The 24,678-nt window shown below is 48.9% G+C and overlaps 1 protein-coding gene across 1 annotated transcript in view; it reads left to right on the forward strand.

The window, feature by feature from the left end:
• The window catches only part of ABAT (4-aminobutyrate aminotransferase), an 85,611-nt gene that overhangs the window by 45,213 nt on the left and 15,720 nt on the right, over nucleotides 1–24,678 (forward strand). Inside the window, exons 2-9 of the mRNA XM_069569902.1 lie at nucleotides 473–587; nucleotides 7,486–7,583; nucleotides 9,815–9,844; nucleotides 12,088–12,205; nucleotides 15,173–15,222; nucleotides 22,354–22,434; nucleotides 23,045–23,137; nucleotides 23,641–23,703. Coding sequence (XP_069426003.1) covers nucleotides 518–587; nucleotides 7,486–7,583; nucleotides 9,815–9,844; nucleotides 12,088–12,205; nucleotides 15,173–15,222; nucleotides 22,354–22,434; nucleotides 23,045–23,137; nucleotides 23,641–23,703 — 603 coding nt within the window. The 5' untranslated portion in view covers nucleotides 473–517. The remainder of the gene's footprint in view (nucleotides 1–472; nucleotides 588–7,485; nucleotides 7,584–9,814; nucleotides 9,845–12,087; nucleotides 12,206–15,172; nucleotides 15,223–22,353; nucleotides 22,435–23,044; nucleotides 23,138–23,640; nucleotides 23,704–24,678) is intronic.

Below are 24,678 nucleotides of genomic sequence, written 5' to 3' on the forward strand. Positions count from 1 at the left end.
AAACCAGGCAGTCAAAAAAATTTTTTTAAATAAAGTGTAGGACTTCCCTGATGGTCCAGTGGTTAAGAATCTGCCTGCCAATACAGGGGATACTGGTTCAATCCCTGTCTGGGAAGATCCCACGTGCCAGGGAGCAACTAGGTCCAAGTGCCACAGCTCCTCAAGCCTGCGCTCCTCGACAAGGGAAGCCACTGCAGTGAGAAGCCTGCCCACCGCAACTGGAGAATAGCCCCGATGGCCTCCACTAGAGAAAGCCCTTTAGTTGCACAGCAGGGAAGACCCAGCAAAGCTAAAAAAAAAATTATAATTTTTTTGAATCATAAAAAATAGAGTGTACCTTCTGCATGAAAGCAAAGGCTCTGATATTAGCAGAACCTTCTCTACCATGTGGGGAAATGGTGGGGAGTGGGATGCTTGGCCATCAAGGGCGTGGCCTCTGTTGGCCTGACTCTGAGTTTCTGGTTTCTTTCAGGGTCAGAGCGTGTGACAGGGGTCTCTGTTCCCAGTGGAGGGGACCATGGCCTCCATGTTGCTCACCCAGCGGCTGGTCTGCAGCTTCCAGCACAACTACCGCCTGTTGGTGCCGGGTAAGCCCTGGGGGATCTTGGCAAGGACTGGTCCTAATGGAAGATGCAATCCAGCCCAGAGACTTAGGGGTCCAGAAGAGTGCTTGGGGACAAAGGGAACTGCTGTCCCACCCACCCCCAAGAAACTGTCCCCTTGGCCTCCCCTCCCACCTCCAGCATGTGCTCCTGTGCCCGGGAGGACAGCTCAGCCATGGGCAGGGAGCTGATTTGCCCTGGAGCCGCTCTGCTTGCCAGAAGGGGCCAAACCATCCCCACGGGGACCGTTGGGGGAAATACAGAGCTAGGTTTGCTGCCAAGAAACAAGGAAACTACAAAAACCCTTGTAATTCACCTAAGAGCTTCAAGGACACTAGAGAGTGGGCCCTATCCAAGGAATGGCCACCCTGCCCCTCCCTCTCCCTTACCTCCACTCACCCTGCACCCAAATGGCCAGCAGCTCATGCAGTCACCGCAGCCCCTCTCAGTTCAGTTCAGTCGCTCAGTCGTCTCCAACTCTTTACAACCCCATGGACTGCAGCACACCAGGCTTCCCTGTCCATCACCAACTCCGGGACTTTACTCAGACTCATAGAGTCGGTGATGCCATCCAACCATCTCATCTTCTGTTGTCCCCTTCTCCACCTACCTTCAGTCTTTCCCAGCATGAGGGTCTTTTCCAGTGAATCAGTTCTTGCATTTGGTGGCCAAAGTATTGGAATTTCAGCATCAGTCCTTCCAATGAGTATTCAGGACTGATTTCCTTTAGGACTGACTGGTTTCATCTCCTTGTAGTCCAAGGGACTCTCAAGAGCCTTCTCCAACACCACAGTTCAAAAGCATCAGTTCTTCGGTGCTCACCTTTCTTTATGGTCCAACTCTCACATGCATACCTGACTACTGGAAAAACCATAGCCTTGACTAACAGACCTTTGTCAGTACAGTAATGTCTCTGCTGTTATATGCAGTCCGTCTCAGATGCTTCCGTTTTTCTCTGCCTCACTGAGTTCAGGCAGCATAGCCCAATGAGCACCCTGCCTGTATGATCTCAGGAGACCTCCCTCCATAGGTCCCACACGGAAGGAAAGGCTGAATCCCAGTTTACAGATGAGAAAACTGAGGCTCAGAGAAGCCAAGTCACGCAGCCCCTTGAATGCAAGTCAGATGTGGGAAATAGAGCCCACCGACCCAAACCCAAGGAATGGACTTGGAGACACCAGGTACAGCGAGAAGAAAGGCTTTAATGATGTTGCAAGATCAGGCGTCTGGGGGGCAAGTTACAGTGGGGTTTTTATCCTCTCGGCACCCAAGTCCCTCATTGGTTGTGTACTACGGGGTTAACAATCTTCCTGAGAAAGTCACCTGGATTTATTACTCCGACTTTGTCTGGATTTTCCTGCGCAAATATCCTAACGGCTGTTACATCAGCAAGCTGTCCCTCTAGGCTAGTTGTCCTTGAAAATGGACCACTTTAAGTTTTTCTTACGTCAGTCCAGCTCCAAACACTGGATTATTATCCACCCCCTCAATGTGCCTCCTGGGCTCTCTGGGGGCTCTGTGGTAAAGAACCTGCCTGCCGATGCAGGAGACGTGGGTTTGATCCCTGGATGGGAAAGATTCCCCTGGAGAAGGAAACGGCAACCCACTCCAGTATTCTTGCCCGGGCAATCCCACGGAGCCTGGCGGGCTGCAGTCCATGGCGTTGCAGAGAGTCAGGCATGACTTGGCGACCGAGCATGCATGCAGCTTGCCTCCCAGCAGCTCTGGGAGGAGGAAGCTTGTGGTAGCCTGCTTCGGATGCCTGCCCCTCCACGTTGCCCCCAGTTCTCAGAGCTCCATGCTTGCCACCACGATGTCCCCTTCTTATTGTGTGTCCCGTCTGCCTTCTGAAGACAAATTGTCAGTGGAGTCCTTGGTCTCCTTGTTGAATGCGGCAGGCGTTTCTATCTTGAGTGTGATAAAAAGCAGGAGTGTTCTCTCCTCTCCCACAGGCTTTATTTTTAAATATTTTAGATGTGCAGAGAAATTGCAAAGACAAAGAGATCCCACATGCTATTCACCCAGTTTTCCCCAGTCTTATCATCTTACATCACCAGGATGTATTTGTCATTGCTGAGGAACTGACCTTAGTACTTTGATCTGAACCAAACTCTAGACTTGGGTGTGAATTTCGGCAACTTTTTCTCGGGGCCTCCTTCTGCTCCAGGGTCCAATCCAGTTTCATTGTCTCCTCTGGTCTATGAGTTTTCTCCATTTTTCCTCTTTTTTTTTTAAAACCTTGATAGCCTTGAGAAGTTATTAGTGGGTTTTGAGGGTTTGTTTTATTTCATTAGAAGATAAGCATATTAATGCTTACCCCTAATTATATAACAAATAAACTCCAATGATGCAGGTCTGTTGTGTTCCAAGTAGAAGGGAGAGTCATTAGCACGGAAGATTCATCAGGTCTTAGCTGCAGCTCATGACTACCTACCTAGCACAGGCTTAGTTGCCCCACGGCTTGTGGGATCTTAGTTCCCCTGACCAGGGATTGAACCTGCATTCCCCACATTGGAAGGCAGATTCTTAACCACCAGACCAGCAGAGGAGTCCCAGGTGTTTTGTTTTAAACGAAAGCAGAGCAAATAACTCCAGTTGAACTTAATCTTGATTTTGGCTAGGCTCACATAGAGAACCCTTGCTGTTCGAGAAAATGGCATTTATTTATTGCTCTCAGAAGAAGATCTAGAGGACATTAAAAACATCGGATGGCAGCTTTTACAGTTTGGAGTTAAAAACTGACTCTCTGGATTGCACAGTCATGGAGGGTAGTGAGCATCATTATCAGACCCAGAGGATTGGGTTGAATTCACCCACCCTGCCTGGTCTTGCCTGTCAGGGCACGCCCCTGCCCTCTGGGTGTGCTATTTTATTCATGAATGAAAATGTTGGATCATTCAGTGTTGATTCAAACTTCTTCCTCCTTTTGATAGTAATTTGCCTTTGGGAGAAGTGAGTTGTTTTGCTGCGAATGTTTCATTTCAAAAATCCACACTAGATGAGATGGACTATACACCCATGATGCTCACAGCATCTGGGAAAGGAGAGGTCCAGTGGACAGACTGCCAGCTTTACCACTTTCCATCTGTGTGATTCTGGGCAAATTAATTGACCTTTCTGAGCATAGTGTCTCCATTAACATAAGACTCATAATAACATTTACCTCCGATGGGGTTGTGAGGATTACGTGAGGTAATCCATGGAAATAACTCAGAATAATGTCCAGTATGTTCACCGTGAGTGCTCAATAAACGGACATCTGCTCACACAGCTGGATAGAAGGGGTCCTGGAAAAGGCTTTCTTGGTCATTCAAATCTTGTTCTTTTTTCTTGTGGTTTATGGCACTACATGTCTTCATTAAGTGTTGTGTTGGCATTTGGTTATTTTCCTCTACAAAAAGTCACAATTGAGATATAGTAAGAAAAGCACAAGTTTTCTGGACTCAAGTTCTGGCCTTGCAAACTCACTAGCTACGTGACCTCAGGAAACTTGCTTAACCTCTCTGACCCTCATCTGTGAAATGGGGACAGTATCTTCTCACAAGAAGGTTGTGGATTAATCAAAACAATAGGTGAGGGGCTTCCCTGGCGTTCCAGCGGTTATGACATCACCTTCCCGTGCAGGGGGTTCAGGTTCGATCCTTGGTCTGCGATCTGAGACCCCACAGGCCTAGGGGCCAGAAACACCAAAACATAAAACAGAAGCGATATTGTAACAAACTCAATAAAAACTTCAAAAGTGGTCCACATCAAAATAAAAAGTCTTTAAAAAAAGAATAAAATAATAGGTGAGCGTTTTCCTGAATATAGGTGAGCTTCTCCATCTTCCTTTTTCCAATAGCACATTTGCAAAAAAAAGAAAAAAAACTCACCAGACTCCGATTTTCAGGATTTCTGCCCAGCATTTTTGCCCTCTCCCATCCACACCTAGAAAGACTTGGAACACGGTAGGAACCAGTGTGGTTCCTGACCCAGGTGCACCTGCCTCGCACCTGGCCTTGGCATCCCTGTCTCATGCCCCATCCATCTCCGCTGTGTCTCCCAGGTCCTACCCCACCCGGCCTCCCAGCCCTGTTTACTTATGGTCCCGGCATCCTCGTAACCACAGCTCCGCGGGACCTTACACGCTCCGCCTCGAGGTCCTTTCAGCTGCAGGTCCCACTGCCGACTGCCTCCACCCCTGGTATTCCTGCTTTCCAACCCCCATGAAATTGCTACAATGTGATGTCAAGACATTTTCTGGAGAAAGGAAGAGAGGACTTGTGTGTCCTCATGGGAGAGTGACTTAGAGAATGACTTACTGCTTATAGATTTCCCACTTTCCCCCTTCTCTGGAAACAAAGGAAGATCAGCAGGTTAAGAGCCCTATTTATCCAAATAGACCTGTTGAATGCAGGTCTGGTTGGAATCAGTCTTGACCAGTAATGCTGAGTTCAGGCCAAGGAAGCGAGAAACAGTTGAGTGTGTATGCGTTGGTTTTTTTTTTTTAAGTCATCAATATGGTCCATGATTTTTAACTCTGCTGTTGGAATAAGATCTTTAGGAATTCCTTTTTCGTTGTAAGATCAAACAAAAGATAATAAAAGCTGGTATCTTCATGCCTGAAAATAAGGGTGGTATTGGATTTTAACTGGATTTTGTGTTCAAAGGGCTCCACTTCATTGCATAATTAATTCAGAAACCTTCTTTGATATTCCAAGCAATTATGAAACATTAAGAATTTATGTTTTCTAATATCATGGCTTTTTATAGATTGGCAGGTCGTGTGTGTGTGTGTGTGCATGTGTGTGTATGACAGACACTAGCGTGTTTTAGTATTTGTTTCCCCTCCTGTGTAGTGCAATAAATAGCAACTATCCCTCAGGGTTGTGTAAAGATGAAATAAGATCACATACATGATTTGTTTTTCTTTTTTTAAAAAAAAAATATTTATTTATTTTAATTGGAGGCTAATTACGTTACAATACTGTGGTGGTTTTTGCCATACATCAACATGAATCAGCCACGGTGTACATATGTCTGTCCATCCTGAACCCCCCCACCTCCCTCCCCACCCCATCCCTCTGGGTTGTCCTAGAGCACCGGCTTTGAGTGCCCTGCTTCATGCATTGAACTTGCACTGCTCGTCTGTTTTACATATGGTGATATACATGTTTCAATGCTATTCTCTCCAGTCATCCCACCCTCGCCTTCTCTCATGTAGTCCAAAAGTCTGTTCTTTACATCTGTGTCTCTTTTGCTGTCTTGCATACGGGGTCGTTGTTATCATCTTTCTAAATTCCTTGTATATGCGTTAGTATACTGTATTGGTGTTTTTCTTTCTGGCTTACTTCACTCTGTATAATAGGCTCCAGTTTCATCCACCTCATTAGAACTGATTCAAATACATTCTTCTTAATAGCTGAGTAATACTCCATTGTGTATATGTACCACAGCTTTCTTATCCATTCATCTCCTGATGGACATCTAGGTTGCTTCCACGTCCTGGCTATTATAAACAGTGCTGTGATGAACACTGGGGTACATGTGTCTCTTTCAATTCTGGTTTCCTCAGTGTGTATGCCCAGCAGTGGGATTGCTGGGCCATAAGGCAGTTCTATTTCCAGTTTTGTAAGGAATCTCCTCCCTGTTCTCCATAGTGGCTGTACTAGTTTGCATTCCCACCAACAGTGTAAGAGGGTTCCCTTTACACCCTCTCCAACATTTATTGTTTGTAGACTTTTTGATGGCAGCCATTCTGACGGGTGAAGATCACATACACGATTTATGTGAAACATCTTATTGTTTAGTCACTAAGTCATGTCCGACTCTTTCTGACCCTAGGGACTGTAGCTCCCGCTGTCCATGGGATTCTCCAGGCAAGAACAATGGAGTGGGCATGCCACACCACTTTTAGGATCTTAGTTCCCCAGCCAGGGATTGAACCCTGGCCAGGGCAGGGAAAGCATCAAAGTCCTAACCGCTGGACTGCCAGGGAATTCCCATCTCCTGGATGATCCTTAATTGACACAACTTGGAGCACAACTCGAGGAGATGCCTCTGACCTCTAGTGGCTGGAGGCCAGGGATGCAGCTAAACATCCGATAGCACCCAGGGCAACCTCCCACAGCAAAGAGCCATCCAGCCCACAATGCCAGCAGTTCCAGGGCTGACAAATTTGAGTCTGTATATACATATGAAGGAGACACAGGTTTGGTCCCTGGGTTGGGAAGATCCCCTGGAAAAGGAAACGGCAACCCGCTCCAGTATTCTTGCCTGGAAAATTCCATGGACAGAGGAGCCTGCAGGCTACAGTCCATGGTGTCCCAAAAGAGTCAGACATGACTGAGCGTGCACACACAATACATATGGATATAGATTAATTTTTTTTACAAAATTTGGATAATTTTTATTATGGATACATAATATTCCCAGTATTCTACTGTCCATGAAAATGGTGGGACATGGCACATTCTATTTACTGACCCTCCTTTGTTGGATATTTAGGCTGTTTCCTCTCTGTTGTTGTTAGAAATAATGCTATGGTGAATATTTTTAATCTACATCTTTTTGCACTGGTCCAGTTATTTTCCGGATGGATCCTGAAAACTGAGATTGCTCAGTCAAAAAGACTAGGAAGTCGGCATCACCTTAGCCTCACGACAGTGGGATGTGAGCATGCCTGCTTGCCTACAGCATCACGGGCAGCAGGCTTTCCCACTTCTTGAACTCCTCAGGGTGCTTGTGGTACCCGTATCTGACCACACTCAGAGTTCTGGGATCGTCAGGCTGGCGTGGGTCTCAGGCCCTGGCACTGCCTCTGTTGGGCACTCCCAGCGTTGTAAGGGCAGGATTCTCGTATCCTCTGTGCTCAGGGTTTTCTCACCACCTCTGTTTACTGCAGGTTTCAGACACATCAGTCAGGCTGCGGCCAAAGTCGACGTTGAATTTGACTATGATGGACCTTTGATGAAGACGGAAGTCCCAGGGCCTAGATCTCGGGTGAGTTGACCACACTTGAGTGGTGTGTTTCAGAAAAGAGCAAAAAGGGCCCATGGGGCAAAAACACAGCCATGCTGAGGGCCCTGTATCGTTAGCTGCTTTCAGAGAGTTCACCGTTAGAGATCCAGAACTTTAAACCAGGCCATCCTTCCATAAGAAGTCAAAGAAGTCTTTTTAGAGGATATGTTCGGTTCAGTTCAGTTCAGTCGCTCAGTCGTGTCCAACTCTTTGCGACCCCATGAATCACAGCACGCCAGGCCTCCCTGTCCATCACCAACTCCCGGAGTTCACTCAGACTCACATCCATCGAGTCAGTAATGCCATCCAGCCATCTCATCCTCTGTCACCCCCTTCTCCTCCTGCCCCCAATCCCTCCCAGCATCATAGTCTTTTCCAGTGAGTCAACTCTTTGCATGAGGTGGCCAAAGTAAGTTATCAATTGCTGTAATAGTGCTGCATAACAAACAGTCCCAAAACCTCATGTTTTGCCATACATCAACATGAATCAGCCACGGTGTACATATGTCTGTCCATCCTGAACCCCCCCTCCCACCTCCCTCCCTACCCCATCCCCCTGGGTTGTCCCAGAGCACCGGCTTTGAGTGCCCTGCTTCATGCATTGAACTTGCGCTGCTCGTCTGTCTTACATATGGTGATACACACGTTTCAGTGCTCTTCTCTCCAGTCATCCCACCCTCGCCAAGTTGCTCATGCATCCATGGTTAACTGGCAGTTGGGTAGGCAGCTGTGTTGGGCTCATCTGTGTGCCTGAGGGATGACTGTCCACCAGCTGATCTAGGTTAGGCTAGTCTTGGGTCGCTGTGGTAATGTGGCTCCGCTTCATGGGTCTCTCATATTCCAGCCAGGCAGCCTGGGCTTGTTCTCACGGTGATGGAAAGGAGTGCTTGCCCTGTGTCTCTTGAGCCAGGCTCCCCACTGACCTACCATTACTTCCACCTTGTTCTGTTGGCCAAAGCAAGTTACATGGCTTGTTTCTGAGTCCAGAGTCAGGGGCTGGGGCAGAGCAACCCACCAACAGTGAAAGAACCTGACTGTGTGATGTGGCACAGGGCATGTATGGCAGATGCCTCTCTGAGCTTGACCTTAAAGGGCCACAGGGAGCAACTGGCAGGAGTGTGTTCCGTTCTGGGTGAGGGGAATGGTGACAAGCCCGCAGGGGGACAGTGCATGGTATGCGAGAGACTTTGGGCAGCTCAGAATCCCTGGAGTAGATGTTAGAGACACAGACAAATGTGGCGAGGGGTGTTGCGGCTTCTCCCCAAAGAAGCTACAAAATCTGCATACACCACACTGTGCAGGTCTGGTTAGCCTTGATTCTGGGTCCTGAGTCCAATACTGTTTCTAATGTTTGCATCTAAAACATAACAGTGTAAACCTTTGTGATACAAATTTATTTTTTCTCTGCATATTTTGCAGGTTTTATCCACACACAGTGTCTTTGTTTTTTAAAAGTCAAAAGATGTTTCTTTTGACATTGAAACTATTTAATTAACTAGAAGTCTTTGTGCTCATGTAAATGATTGTAGCTATTTTGCATGGTCTTTTGCTAACAAAAGAAGACTTTTTTCATGCATATCTCTATTGATGAAGGGTGAATTTTAATTTAATAATAGTAAAATAGCTGGAATAAATTTCATATTCTTATCATGAATATTATTCTGTATTTTTACATGGAAATATATGATGTTATGACACTAATTGCTAAAGTTTACTTTCTGTGACTTCTTTTCAGAAATGAAATCCTTGTAGTAGTAAAACCCCTAGTTTATAATTCCCAGCTGCTATGTACAATTGTACAAGTGATTCATGGAATGTTCAGATTATAATTATAAATGGTGCAGATTTCTGTTTCCCTAATGGTGTGTTAGAGCTTTTTTTTCCCCTAAGTAAAAAAAGAACCCATGCTTTTCTGGACGTTAGATAAATATCTTTAGCTCCATTTTTTTGTGGTTAAATATTTTAGTTTACTTGATTGTTATCTTTGAAGTGTCCGACCCTCCAGCCTGTCTGTTGTACTGGTAATTGAACTGGCAAGAATCATTTCCCACCAACTATTTCTCTTAAGGATTTTAAAAAATATGTATAATATTGTTGACTAACTATTAAGTTACTGACATGAAGGGGGAAAAGCCCCAAGACTGGGGAAAAGATGAAAGATTTTAAGCAAGTGTATGTCCTTGCTATGATGCTTTTTTTCTTCTCTTCTGCAGGAGCTAATGAAACAGTTGAATATAATTCAGGTGAGTGGGGATGAAATAGCCATCCTACCTTTGCTTCTTGGTTACAACTTAATCTGTGCTGATTCTTTTTATAAAACATGCTTTTGTTCTAAACGTTCTTTTCCCTAATTTCATCTGTTATTTCTTCTTTGACTCATTGGGTTTTTTTTTAATATTTATTTAATTTTTTATTTGGCTAAGCTGGGTCTTAGTTTCAGTACGCAGGATCTTAGATCTGTGCAGCGTGGGGGATCTTTAGTTGTGGCATGTGGGATATAGTTCCCTGACCAGGGATTGAATCTGAGCCCCCTGCCTTGGGAACATGGCGTCAGCCACTGGACCACCAGTGAGTGGTGTCCCCCATTGGTTATTTATATAGTGTAATTCGCACATTTTGGTGAACTTCCCAAACTTCTGAGATTTCTAATCTCCTTCAACTGGGGTTGGAAAACTTATTTTGAATGATTTCAATCCTTGGAAATTTATTGACCCTTTTTTATGGCCTGGCATGTGGTCTATTCCAGAAAATGTTCTGTATGCGCTTGAGAGGGACGTATACCCTGCTGTTGTTGGGTGGGGTGTTCCACACGTGTTTGTGAGATCTGCTGATTTTGAGTGTTGTTCACATCTCTTTCCTCGTTAGTCCTCTGCCTGGTTGTCCTATCCGTTAGTGAAAGCCAGGGACTGAAGTGTCTAGTCTTATAGAATTATCGTTTCCCTTCAGTTCTGGCAGGTTTTGCTTCATGTATTTGGGGCTGTATGTCAGGTTTCCCAAGTGGCTTAGCGGTAAAGAATCTGCCTGCAATGCCGGAGACATGGGTTCGATCCCTGGGTCAGGAAGACTCCTGGAGGAGGGCATGGCTACCCACTCCAGTATTTTTGCCTGGAGAATCCCATGGGCGGAGGAGCCTGGTGGGCTGCAGTCCATGGGGTCGCAAAGAGCCAGACGTGGCTGAGCGACTAAACAACATCAGCTGCTTACATGTTTGTGGGCTTCTTTGTGGATGGACCCTTCTGTCATCATAAAACGCCTGTCTTTACCTCTAAGAACGTTTTGTTTGTTTAACCGTTTCATCTGATATTAGCATAAAACATCCAGCTTCCTTATGATTACTAGGAGAATCATGTATCTTTTCCTATCTTCTTACTCTCAGCCTAATTTGTATTCTAGAATCTAAAATATATCTCATGTAGATGACATATCACTGAATCTTTTAATCCAGTCAGACAGTTTCTGATTTTTTTTTTTTGACTTGCCTAATCCATGCACAATTAATGTTACTATTGATGTAGTTGTATTTACAGGTTCAGTTTTATTTTCTGGTTTTTTAAATGTATAACATTTGTTTATTTGGCTGCACTGGGGCAGTGACATGTGGGATCTAGTTCCCTGACCAGGGACTGAGCCCAGGCCCCTTGCAGAGGGAGCAAGGAGTCAGCCACTGAACCACCAGGGAAGTCCCCGGTTTTATTTTTTGTTCTCTTTTTCTTGTCCTTTTTTGTTCCTCACCTTATCTTCTACTATTTTTTTGGTACATAATGTGAAAATCTTCTAGTATACCATTTGCATTTCTTTCACTATATAATATATATATTATATTATCAATATATAATCACTATCGTTTTTTAGTTTTCTTAGGCCCTAAGACTTACCATATACATCTTAACTTTCCAGAATTTTCTTCAGATTTATTTTTCAATCTTTTCTGTTGGGATAAATAAAACACATACAGAAAAAAAAAATCATCAAATACAAATCCACAGCATCATAAACGATTATAAAACAAATCACCTATGTATTGATAATTACCTGCAGGGCAAAAAATCCTGCACTGTCAACAACCACAGACACCATCCATGTGTCTTTAAATGGTCAGGACATGGTTTGCACCCAGGTCTCCTGCACTGCGGGGGCTTCCCAGGTGGCACTAGTGGTAAAGAACCCACCTGCCAGTGAGGGAGACGTAAGAGACACGGGTTTGATCCCTGGGTCAGGAAGATCTCCTAGAGGAGGGCGTGATAACCCACTCCATTATTCTTGCCTGGAGAATCCCATGGACAGAGGAGCCTGGTGGGCTACAGTCCACGGGGTCACAAAGAGTCGGACACAACTGAAGTGTCTTAGCACGCATACTCCTGCATTGCAGGCAGATTCTTTACTGTCTGAGCCATCAGGGAGGCCCTTTACTTCAGCAGTTCAAGTTTAGTCCTGAAAGACTGAGGGTCTAGGGAATTTCAGTGATCCAGTCTCTTCTTTCCCCAAGAATGCAGAGGCTGTGCACTTTTTCTGCAATTATGAAGAAAGTCGAGGCAATTACCTGGTGGATGTGGACGGCAACCGGATGTTGGATCTTTATTCCCAGATCTCCTCTGTCCCTATAGGTAAGAGCTGGAAAATAAATCCTTGGATGGAGCTTCTCTCTCCATGCTTATCTGGATTTCAGTCACTCCTTCCAAGAGACACATCCTTGTGTGTGTGGCCAGATACTTCCCTCAAGGGCAGAGAAAAAGAACAAGTCATTTGCAGAGCGTATATTACAAAAATAACTTTACATGTCTTTTCTCATATACTCCTCCCCCAAAACCCGACAAGTATGGGTCTGGGTGAATATGCCTGTTTTGTAGGTAGATAAGCAGAGCTTGGAGAGGAAGCACAGGTAGGCTGTGATGTCCAACATCAGCAGTCTTAGGACTCCTGGAAGAAGGTCGGAGGTGGGGATTCAGTGACAGTGGTTCATTAAGGGAGAGCTGGAGCGGGTGGAGGGTTGGCGCGGAGATGGGGGAAACGGGAGGGAGAGAAACAGCAGAGAGCAGAGGGCAGGTGAAGAAGGATGAGGTCTCAGCCAGAGACCAGCCACAGCCTGATTCCATGGGGCGGAGGGGGTGGGGGCTCTGGAATGTGAATTACACCCCAAAGTCAATCCCAGACCAAAGTGAAGAGGCTGATCTGTTGGTTCCCCTGGGCCAGTCGGGTCATTGCGCATCAGCTGCCAGAGGGAAGGATGTGTCATCTTTCAGGCAAGGCGGCTTCCATTCATCAGGGGCAATTTGCCGGAGGAGGTGGCTGGAGCCACTCTCAGTGTCCCCCTCCCCCCAGCATACAGGCACACGGAGCAGCTGGGAGAGGGGCGGCCAGCCCAAGAGAGTGTCTCTCTCAGCAGGCTCGCCTCCTGGCCATCCAGAGCAAGGCTGTCCTACTGCAGAAGGGGGAGGCAGGGCTGATGGGCACATGCTGTTTGTGGCTTGGCTGGTCCATGTTTCTTTGGCCGATGGAGTCCTCACGGCATCCGCCGGTCTGTAGGCTGAGTATCTGTGAAGCCTGTCCGTTCGTGGATAATCCTGGAGCATTCACAGCTCCCCACCCGCCTCCAGCCCCCTCCGCTCACCCACTTAGGGTCTTTCCGCAGAGATCCACCCCTCCATTAGGTTTTTTTGCCAAGTTGGGTCCCTCAAACCTATTTATTTCCCTTGAAGATGAGATCCAACAACAGGCAGATAGATGACTCATTGTTTCTGCTAAGTTCATCATTCAGAGATGCCTTGGCCTCTGATGGCGACTTGGAGTCTGAGATTTACGAATCTGTCTCTCCACATCCTACCAGAGTGAAAGGGTAAAATCTCGCATTATCCTGAAGCCATGGGCCCGTCTCTTCCTGGCTAACCCCTACATCCTCCCCAGCACCCCTCAGGGCTCCTTCAGGTCAAGTCCCCAGCAACCAGCTTCTCTGTGGGGCTAGGTGAATTGGGCTGATCAGACTGGCAGCAGTTGTTAAAAGACCAGAAGTTCTAGGAGTTCTAGAAGTCCCCGGGGGCTCAGTGGTAAAAAATCCACCTACCAATACAGGAGACACAGGTTCGATCCCTGACCCAGGAAGATCCCACACGCCCTAGAGCAACTAAGCCCGTGTGCCCCAGCTTGTGAACCCAAGCTCTGGAGCCTGCGCCCCGCAACGAGGGAAGCCACCGCAAGGAGAAGCCCATGCGTCACAACTGGAGAATAGCCCCAGCGCTCCCAAACTAAAGAAAAGCCTACACAGCCACGGAAACCCGGAGCAACCCAAAATAAATACATAAATAGGATTATTTTTTATAAAGACCAGAGTGCTGAAAGTTCTCTCTCTGGCCACCTTTGTTCCTACATCTGTAATTATTGAAATAATTTTTTTAAACTAATAATTATTGAAAATTTCCTGTCTGGCATAGTGTCTTCCAAGGGCTTCCCAGGTGGCCCTAGTGGCAAAGAACCTGCCTGCCTGTGCAGGAGCTGTAGGAGACTCGGGTTGGATCCCTGGGTCGAGAATATCCCCTGGAGAAGGGAATGGCAACCCACTCCAGTGCTCGTGCCTAGAGAATCTCATGGACAGAGGAGCCTGGCAGGCTACAGTCCATGGGGTTGCAAAGAGGCTGCTGAAGCAACCTAGCCCACATGCATAATGTCTTCCATGTTCTCTCATTTAATCCCTACAACCATCCTATAATGTCAGATCTTTTAATATCACCTCAGGCCCATCAATAGGGAGTCAGGTTTCAAGCGGTTTCAGGGTTCCCCCGGCCGTTTCCAAGGAGGCTGAAGGTTTGCACCAATGACTCTGCCTCCTAAGCTTACTTCTATAATAGCAGCCTCCAGACAGCTGCCCCTGCCCTGCAGTGTGGGCAGCGGAGGGAGGGGGCCCATGATATCAAAGACTTGGGTGTGCAGGGACTTCCCTGAGGGTCCAGTGGCTAAGACTCTGCGCTTCCACCACAGAGGGCACAGGTTCAGTCCCTGGTCCAGAACTAAGATTCCATCTGCTGCTCGGTGTGGTTAAAAAAAAAACAAAAAATCCAGGCGTAGGATTTCCTGATCGGAGGGGCTAGCTCTGCTCTCATCTTTCTTTCTGAAGCCAGTAAGAAAAGTTGCATCTGTGACTTAATGTGATTCCCTGACACTGCCTTTATCTACTGAGGCAGAAAAGTCATCAACATCCAGGCAGCATGGTAAGAGTCAGAGCCGAAAGACCTCTGGCCACAGGTCAGTTGGAAAACCCCCCAGAGTGTTCCTTCCTTGGGAAACAAGCAATTCCCAACCTTGGTCCCGGCACCCCTGGGCATGGGGTGGGTGGTGGAGAGACTGAGGAAGAGTGTTAATCTCTCTCTCCCCTGGTCCTCACACCACTGCCCCAATCTACACCCTCTACCTTCCACAGAGTGAAGTTACAGGGCTTTTCCCAGGCAGGGCCCCAGGAATGGGCCTTTGTGTGTGAAAAGGGTTGCAGGGTTGGAAGGGAAGGCAGGGAGCAGGCGATGGAGTGAGGGGCAGGGGACCCCCGGATACGATGCTGGTCTCTAACGGTATCTTCCTCTCCCCAGGTTACAACCATCCTGCTCTCATGAAACTTGTCCAACAGCCTCAAAATATGGTGAGTGCCCGGGGTTGTGTTCATGGAGATTCAGAGGGTGACTAGGGCAGCCTTTGGAAATGGTCCATCCATTCAGTCCTCCCTGAAATATTTGTTGAGTCCATACTGTGTGCTAAGCCCTTGGAGCGCCTCGCCAACACGGCGCCCTGCTCCCACAGAGGCACAGTAAACCACACACAAAAGCAGAGAATCACAGCCATACGAAGCGCTCCCGAGCGAGGCAATCAGTGCTGTGTGGGCACAAGACAATGATCATGATATTAATGAGCAATAATTAAGAGTATAATACGTATAAACACTGTGGCCGGCACAGATCGAATATTGCCAAGTCTCTGAGGCGGCTACTGTTGTTATCCCTGCTTTACAGATGAGGGAGCTGAGCACAGAGAGGTTACGTATTTGTCCAGAGTCACACAGCCAGAAGAGGTGCTGGAGATAAAGAACCCAAGGGAGCTGGGCTTTTTAGGGATGGACGGGCTGGGGGTTGGGGAAGAGTGGTCCCTGTAGGGAGTGGAGGGTGGGAGGGAGAGGTGCGAGGAGCTTCAAGAACAAAAGAGCCAGGCAGGGTCCAAGAGTGATGGGGTGGCAGGCAGGGGCCGCGGGCAGCTCCTCATCCCGGGCATTGCTGCCGTCTGGAGCTGGATTCTGCTCGGTGGCGGGGGCCGTTGACTGATGACGCTGGCGGTAACACACACAGGGAGATGTGCACACACACTAACAGCACTGTGTGTGTGTGTTTAGTCGCTCAGTCGTGTCTGACTCTTTGCGACCCCAAGGACCGTAGCCACCAGGCTCCTCTGTCCACGGGGTTCTCCAGGCAAGAATATTGGCGTGGGTTGCCATGCCCTCCTCCAGGGGATCTTCCTGACCCAGGGATAGAACTGAAGTCTCCTGCATCGCGGGGAGGTTCTTTACCATCTGAACCACCAGGGAAGCGTACTACTGAATGAATTTTCCCCTGTAACCCAGTGTTTCTCAACTTTTTCTTCCTATTATCACTCGCTTTTTTTCCCTTTTTTGGCTGCACCATTCTGCATGTGGGATCTTAGTTCCCCAACCAGGAATTGAACCCACAGCCCCTGTAGTAGAAGCACAGAGTCTTAATCACTGGAACACCAGGGAAGTCTCTCCACAGGCTTTTTAGACATTATTTTCCTAATTGTCCTCCCCAACCATGAAACTTTAATACCACCCTGTTTTAATTTCCTGTTGCTGGCATCACAAACTACCACCAGCCTTAGGGATTTAAGACAACAGCCATTTGGGGTCTCACAGATCTTGTGGGTCTAGAATCCAGTGAGCAAAGCTGAATGCTGGAGGCTCCAGGGGAGGATCTGCTTTGGGGCTCATTCAGGTCGTTGGCAGAGTTCGTTTCACGTGGTCCCTCCACCATCAAGCTAGCAGTGTATGATCCAGCTCTCTTTGTATCCCTTCTCCGCCTCTGCCCGAGGTCGCAAAGGGCTCATGTGGTTGCAGTTAGCCCACCCAGAAAATCTAGGATTGTCTCCTTTCCGAGCTGAATAGGAAGCTTAATAACATCTGCAAAGCCCTCTGCGCTGTGTAACATATTCACAGTTGTGGGGATGGGATAAGAGTAGGGTATCTTGTTGGAAGCCATAATGTTGCCCACAACACATCTATGATACATGGTATGTATATATGTATGAAGAAGTGTGAAGCGTTAGTCACTCAGTCGTGTCCGACTCTTTGCGACCCCATGGACTGTAGCCCGCCAGGCTCCTCTGTCCATGGAATTCTCCAGGCAAGAATACTGGAGTGGGTTGCCATTTCCCTCTCCAGGGGATCTTCCTGACCCCGGGACCGAGCCTGCATCTGCTGCATGGCAGGCAGATTCTTTACCGCTGAGCCACCATGGAAGCCTCCCCTTACTTCTAACAGCACATGGACAGAATCGTACTGCGTGTGCCCTTTATCACGGTCTGGCTTATTTCACTCAAAATCCATCTGGAGATGTGTCCTTGGTAGCCAGAGGGCATCCATCCTCCCGGCTTTAATCGTTCCACTGTGTGAACGCACTGTAATTAGCATCCTACCTACCTCGGATGAGCATCTGAGTCACCGCCCACAAAGGCCGCTGCTGTGGACCTTCCGGTGTGTCTGTTGGTGACACAGTCATGCGTCCCACGATACAAGGTGTAGATAAAGGCAGTCCACCTCTGCAGAAGTGTGCACACACAGTCAGCCTCCGCAGATCCCCAGATCCCCGGACAGTTCTCCCTCTGGCCACTCCCCAACCCAACCCCCACCCCGAGCGCCACGTGTCATTAGAGCGTCCATTTTTCTCAGAGTGTGACATCATGTCCACACATAAGGGGTGTGATTCCCAAAAAGAAATCAAAGAAAGACAGGACTGAAAGCCTGACCCCGGCAGGAACCAACTCCTATTGGTTCATGGTATTTGTAGACTTGACTGTCTCGGTCTCAGCTGCAGCCCATGGATCTTTGTGCGTCGTGCAGGATCTGTGGTTGCAGTGCACGGACTTCCTGGGCTTCCCCCGCCCACCCATGGTTCGGTGGGTAAAGAATCTGCCTGCCAGTGCAGGAGCTGCAGGTTCGATCCCTGGGTTGGGAAGATCCCCTGGAGGAGGGCATGGCAACCCACTGCAGCATTCTTGCCTGGAGAATCCCGTGGACAGAGGAGCCTAGCAGACTACAGTCCATGGGGTCGCAAAGAGTCGGACACGACTGAGCACGCACGCACTCTAGGTCAGCGCGCAGGCTCTTCAGCACAGGCTCAGTAGTTGGGGCAAAGCTCCACGTCATGTGGGGTCTTAGTTATCCAGTGAGGAATCGAACCCATGTCCCTGCACTGTAAGGAGGATTCTTAACCACTGGACCAGCAGGGAAGTCCCCTCTCCAGCCATAAAGAAGCAGCAGAAGATAACAGGAAAGAACTCAGCTCCTCTTTACCTGTGGGCCGGTGTACCTGCCTGGGAGGGACCTGGGGATGGTTCTCACTTTCGATGGGTTGACAATTTCCGGGGCTGCTCTGGCAGAAGCCTCGTCCCCCCCACCCCCCAAACCCAGGGTGTCTGGCAAGGCCTGTTGGTGTCTCCAAGCGTGTGTTTACATTCAGAGCCCGGCTTTGTTTCGAAACGTTCTGCGGATCCCAGATGCCTCAGCAGTTGGTGCTAAAAAACTCTGTCAACAAACACGCCAGACACATTTGCCATGTCAGCTGCCTCCGGAGGCAGAGTGGCCCCAACAGCATGTGATTTCCAGGCCCAGGGATTCTGATTTGCGGGGGCAGGGGGGTGGAGAGTGCCCTGTGTCCACTTATCCCTGCCAAGAACCTGGACACCACCCCTCATCCTCCCTTCCCCCACCCAGGCGGGGACCAGTCCTAGCTCCCCCTCTTCCAGTTGGAGTTTCCCATCAGCACCTCTCCATCACTCCCTCCCACCTCCATGTCCATTCTCACCTCCTCCAAACCATCCTCCAAACTGCTCTGTGCCTGGAACCCTCTCCTGGTACCCACTGCCTTCAGGATGACTCCCAGCTCCTCCTCCTCACGTGCAAAGCCCTTTGTGATCTGGCTCCTGCTTCTTCAGCTTCATTTCTTTCTCTTTTTTTAAAATTAATTATGTCGTTCTTGCAGAGGACTGGGTGTGGGGCAGGGAGACTGGCACAGCCTTAGAGAAGTGACCGTTGACCACCACAAGCTCAGCAGAGTACATCTGAGGCGTCAGACGGGACGACCTTGATTGACGTCTTCCAGACTCTTAGCAAGAGATGTGCTCAGGTGGTGGTCATGGTGTTTTACCTGTCCTGGGCAGGCTATTGCCAAGTCATTGAAGTCCTGAGATGGTGCTTATCAACCCTTTCGTACCCCAACCACATCATCTGTAATTCATGTGCCGGATCACCTGGATCTAACCAGTTGCAGTGAGAACTTCTTATGTCCCCGGGGCGGCCTCATCACACTGCTCACGGGCTGTACAATAATCACTGGTCATTGCCTGTGCCTGGTCACTGCAATGAATGATGAATGCTGACTGGCATCCATGGTACTTTGGCTGGGCTGGCCATAGGGCAGCTGACCTTGTCAGCTAAGGCATCAATGTGACCGCCAGGCCTTTCCACCTGCGTGATTCTGTCCTTTAGGACTAGCTCCTGCCTCATTCGTAGGCTGTGTCCTCTCACTGGCTCCTGACCAGCACCCAGGAGGGCATCCTCATTTTCTCAAATAAGGACCAGAGAGGTTACGTGACTTGCCCCAGGTTGCACAGCCACGTAAACCAAAGCCCATTCTCCTCCTTCTGCACTTTACAGCTGCTGAGCCTGATGGCAAGGATTCTAGAAACCTGTCCTCATTGATTCTGCTACCCAGAGTCCCACATACCTTTTGTTCTTAATGAATGTCACGCTTTGCCGAACAAGAACATCACCCCCACGTCTTGCCTGGGCCCAGAGGGGCAGTCAGCCTGGCCATCTCCTCTGCGAGCCGCTTCCCCCACTACCTGTGCTCGAAATTCACCTCCTACCTGAGCTCATGATGTGTTTGATTTCCTCGGAGGCACATTGACTGTGTGTGTGTGTGCTTAGTTGCTCAATCGTGTCTGACTCTTTGTGACCCTATGGACTGTAGCCAGCCAGGCTCCTCTGTGTATAGGATCCTCCAGGCAAGAATACTGGAGTGGGTTGCCATTTCCTTCTCCAGGGGACACAATGAATGTCCTGAAGCCAAAACAAAAGGCCACTCAGCGACTCCCACAGGCCACCCAAGGTCTCCGGTCTCTGCCAAGCCTGCTTACCAAGAGCATCTATAGTTTCAGGTGGAGGCTGCCTGCAGTACCAGCAGAGGCTGGGATCGGAAGTCAGCCAACCTGGGTTTGACTCATGGTTCTGCCTTTCTGTCTGTGTGACTTGAGGCAGGTTGCTTGACCTCTCTGGTCCTCCATTTCCCCGGCTCTGCAATGAAAAGGGTTAACTCCCCCCATTGCTTATTAGACCTAGCCAGCTAGTCACAAAGAAGAAAAACCAACAGAGACACAAGACTACCACAAAGTCTAGCGGGCCACACCGAATCGCAGTGCCACAGGAGGATAGGTACTGGGGCCCGCCTGTCCTTGAGTTTCCTCCTGTTTGGATTTGTGCTGAGTTTATTTACACAGCTGAGTCTGAGAGAGAGGGGTGCCTGAGAATTTCCAGGCTCAGTCAATCCTTCCTTCCTTTTTAACTTGACTCCCAGGATCTTAGTTCCTGGACCAGGCATTGAACCTGGGCCCCTTGCACTGAAGGGCTTCCCTGGTGGCTCAGATGGCAGAGAATCTGCTTGCAATGCAGGAGATGTGAGTTCGATCCCTAGGTCAGGAAGATCCCCTAGAGGAGGGAATGGCAACCCTCTCCAGTATTCTTGCCTGCAGAATCCCATGGGGTTGCAAACAGTCAGACATGACTGAGCAGTTAACACTTTCACTTGCTTTGAAACCGGAGTCTTAACCACTGGACCGTCAGGGAAAATCCCCCAGTCCACTTCTTGATGGCCTCTTTGCTTATCTGCTATGCAGACCCCACTCAGACTCTTACTTCCTTCAGGGGGCACTGGCTGCACCTGGAAAGACAGATCAGCTCTGTCCTTATCCCCATTTGCATTTCCATTTGCATCTTTTCCATAAGGGTGGACACATGTTGATACATTTATCAACCCCCACAGAAGGTACAGCACTCAGAGAACCTAACATACGACTGTGACCTTTGCACCTGCCATGTTACCAGCAATACGACATTATCGTCAGTGAATGCACCTGCATTTGCTTAACCTAATTTTGGCGTTTAGTGTGGTTCTCCTTTTTGTTGAGTGACGCTTCCTCATTTCCAGAGTTTCAGAAGCGAGTGTCTATGTAGCGTCCGGTGTGCACTGCTGATTTCCTTACAGAGGAACTCCTTCTCTAGACCTACATCTATCAAAAAAAGAGTTTTCTAACACTACTTCTCTTCATCGGCAGCTCTTTCATTAGCCAGCTTCTTCATCAGATTGCTCTCCTACGCCTCACTCTCTTTAAAATTTAGAGTTACTGAGACCTCTTCCCCCGTGTTTTTTTTTTTAATTAAAATATAATTCACATGAGGTGAGATCCATCCTTTGCCATATACAATTCTATGGGTTTCAACAAACGCATAAACTGGGAATTCCCTGGTGGTCCAGCATGGTTCCACGATAGGGAGCATGGGTTTGATCCCTGGTCAGGGAACTATGATCCTACAAGCCACCTAGTGGGGCCAAAAAATAAATACAACTTAAAATGTTTTTTTCAAATTTATTTGAAAATTTTTCAATAATTTTATTTATCATCTATTTTTTATTTGGCTGTGCTGGGTCTTCATTGCTCTGCAGGCTTTTCTCTAGTTGCAGGGAGCAGGGGCAACTCTGTAGCTGCAGCGGACGGGCTTCTCATTGTGGCAGCTTCTTCTGGTGCAGAGCACAGGCTCCGAGGTGTGCTGGGAATCTTTGGAAAAGCAGGCGGGCAGTTTGTCAACGTGAGGCTGCCGTCAAGGCATCCTTCTTAAATAAAACATTTTGGTGTTGTTCAGTCGCCAAGTCATGTCTACTCTTAGCAACCCCATGGACTAGTATGCCAGGCTTCCCTGTCCTTCACTACTCCCAGAGTTTGCTCAAATTCATGCCCATTGAGTCAGTGATGCTCTCTAACCATCTCATCCTCTGCTGCCCCCTTCTCCTCCCTCCTTCAATCTTTCCCAGCATCAGGGTCTTTTCCAGTGAGTCGGCTCTTTGCATCAGGTGGCCAAAGTACTGAAGCTTCAGCTTCAGCATCAGTCCTTCCAGTGAATTTTCAGGGTTGATTTTGTTTAGGATTGACTGGTTTGATTTCTTTGCTGTCCATGGGACTCTTAAGAGTCTTCTCTAGCACCACAGCTCAAAAATGTCAATCCTTCAGCACCAATTCTTTCTTTTTAGTGATAGTGCCATTGCCCAGCCAAGAAACTAACACCGTTTTTAACCGAGAGCCATCCTAGTGGATTTCTCTAAAAGTGCAGGAAAATCTTCATTCCTGGAAGTGTGGAACACATCCAGTCTGAAAAGCATCGCCGGTGGGCGGGACCTGGGTCAGGCAAGAAATCACTGCCGGCATCCTGGCTTTCTTGCAGAGCACTTTCATCAACAGACCTGCCCTCGGAATCCTTCCTCCGGAGAACTTTGTGGAGAAGCTCCGGGAGTCCCTGCTCTCGGTGAGTGACTCCGTGGGGACAGACCGCAACACGAGGACCCACCTCCGCCCTCCCCACCCTGGCCCTTGGCTCTGAGCTCCAGGAAGCCAGGGTAGCTGGGAAGGAAAGGGTTGGCATCCATAGCAGTTAAGGATGGGGTGTTTCTGCATCAGTCTCACTCTTCCTGCTCTTTCTTTCAGGATGAGTCTTTTTTAATTTTTCCTTGCAAGAAAAGCTGGGCTCCTTTGCATGCTAGGGGGTGGGGTAGGGGGAAAGGGAACCCAGGGGAACTTAAATTAGCATGGATCCCACAACTGGAGCTTTGCCTGTGTCCTTCAGTCCTCCCTGACTTTGGGTTTCAGTGGCCACAACGATCAGCATCCTTTGGAATCCTGACTTCCCACCTGTAAAATGTACAGGCAGTGGTGGGCAGGGCCATCAGGAGGGACCTATAGGCTTCATTCACCATTTTTCCTCTCTGGCCTCCAGCCCCCAGGCCTTTCTGGGCTTCTTGCTCACCTTCCTGGTCTGGCTGCGTCCAGGACTCCATACCTGGTTCCCTGCCCGCATGTATCGGCCCAGCTGAAGGGAGCGGGGAGTGGGGAGCCCATGACTGTTTCCCTCCTGACAGGTGGCTCCCAAAGGGATGTCCCAGCTCATCACGATGGCCTGCGGCTCCTGCTCCAACGAGAACGCCTTCAAGACCATCTTCATGTGGTACAGGGTGAGGTTTGGGGCATGCATACGTGCGCACGCGCGCGCGCACGCGCGCGCACACACACACACACACACACACACACAGAGGCTCCTCAGCCCCCAGCCGCACAATCAGCCCTTGTCCAATTATCCACCCCAGTTGGCCAGAATATTGGACATCAGTGACCATGTCCAAAATCCAGGGAGGGCCACTGGCTAGTCAAGCCTTTCGAAATATCCCAGCAGAGAATGGTACAAAACCTCCCCAGTGTGCTATGCTAGTTTACCTGGAATAACGTACCATCTCACAAATCTTCACTGTTGCCAATAGAACAGGGATGAACCTTATCCGTCCATCTGTTTCATTTCGAGCACTGTGAACAATCTCGTGCCTCCGTCCATACATGTAACATTGACATGTGTGAGCAGTTCTTGAGAAAGCACCCCCTCGTGGCCTAGATGTGGGGGCAAAGCGGCAGCTCTCCCTGCCCCAGAGCATCTCTGAAAATCTTTTCTGTTCCATTTTGTCAGAGCAAGGAAAGGGGCCAGTCGAGTTTCTCCAAAGAGGAGTTGGAGACGTGCATGGTCAACCAGGTGAGCCCAGCACCCCCTCTGCCCAGGTCCTGGGGCCTGGGGTGCGTGGGGTCCTGTCCTCCTCAAGTTGGAGTGTGTCTCAGTTTGTACAAAAAAAAAAAGAAACACAACATCTGTGAAGTGAGGTAAAACAAGCTGCATCTCATATCACATTTGGAGATGAACAAAGGAAAATGACCAGAGGCTATTCTGGAGTTTGTGGGGGAAGGTCCTGGAGTTTTTCCTGGGAGTCTTGGGGTCCTAATGGAGTTGAGCCAGGTCAACCTCCCAGAGACTCAGGAGCCCCCAGGGTGGCCTCTGCAATGTCCCCAGCAGCTCTTCCTGAGTCGCCTGGAGGCAGGTCTGATTTCCTTGCCGAGTGGAGGGTCAGAAGGCAGTGCTGCTGTGCCATTCGCTTAGGGCCAGGAGAGGCCTGGGCATTCGTGAATTCCTCCTGCTCCCAGGGACAGCCCTGGATGGCCAGGGAAAGCTGGTGTTCCTCCCCTCCTGCTGGTCCAAAGCCTGGGCATGGCCTGTGAGGGGCCCAGCTCAGCATCAGGTCATGGGCAGCAGGTACCACCCCCACACCTGGCCCACCTTGGGCTGTGGGAGTCAGAGCCACCAAAGCAGGGACAGGAGAGGGGCTGGGAGGAACTTGAAGAGCCCGTCGAGAGCCGGAGTGGAGATGGCAAGGAGAAAGGGGGTGGTGGTGGGGGGCCTGGGGCAGCACGCCCACCCACCTTCAGGCTCGACAGGAAAGATGGGCGCCCGTGATGCAAAACTTGTGAGAAGACAGAGGTTCAGAAATGTATCTCATGGAACCTCTTGATTTAAAAAAGAGAAAAAAATCCATGGGCTGGATTTTGACCTCTGGTGTCCAGTTTGTAACTTCTACCTGCGAGGGGACCCCTGGGTCCTCTGAGATTTCATGCTCCTCGAGGTTCATGGGAGCAGCCACTTAGGTCCCTAGTTCACAATCCTGACCAATGGTTGTTT

This window comes from Ovis canadensis, chromosome 24 (genome assembly GCF_042477335.2).
Source record: "Ovis canadensis isolate MfBH-ARS-UI-01 breed Bighorn chromosome 24, ARS-UI_OviCan_v2, whole genome shotgun sequence".
Lineage (NCBI taxonomy): Eukaryota > Metazoa > Chordata > Mammalia > Artiodactyla > Bovidae > Ovis > Ovis canadensis.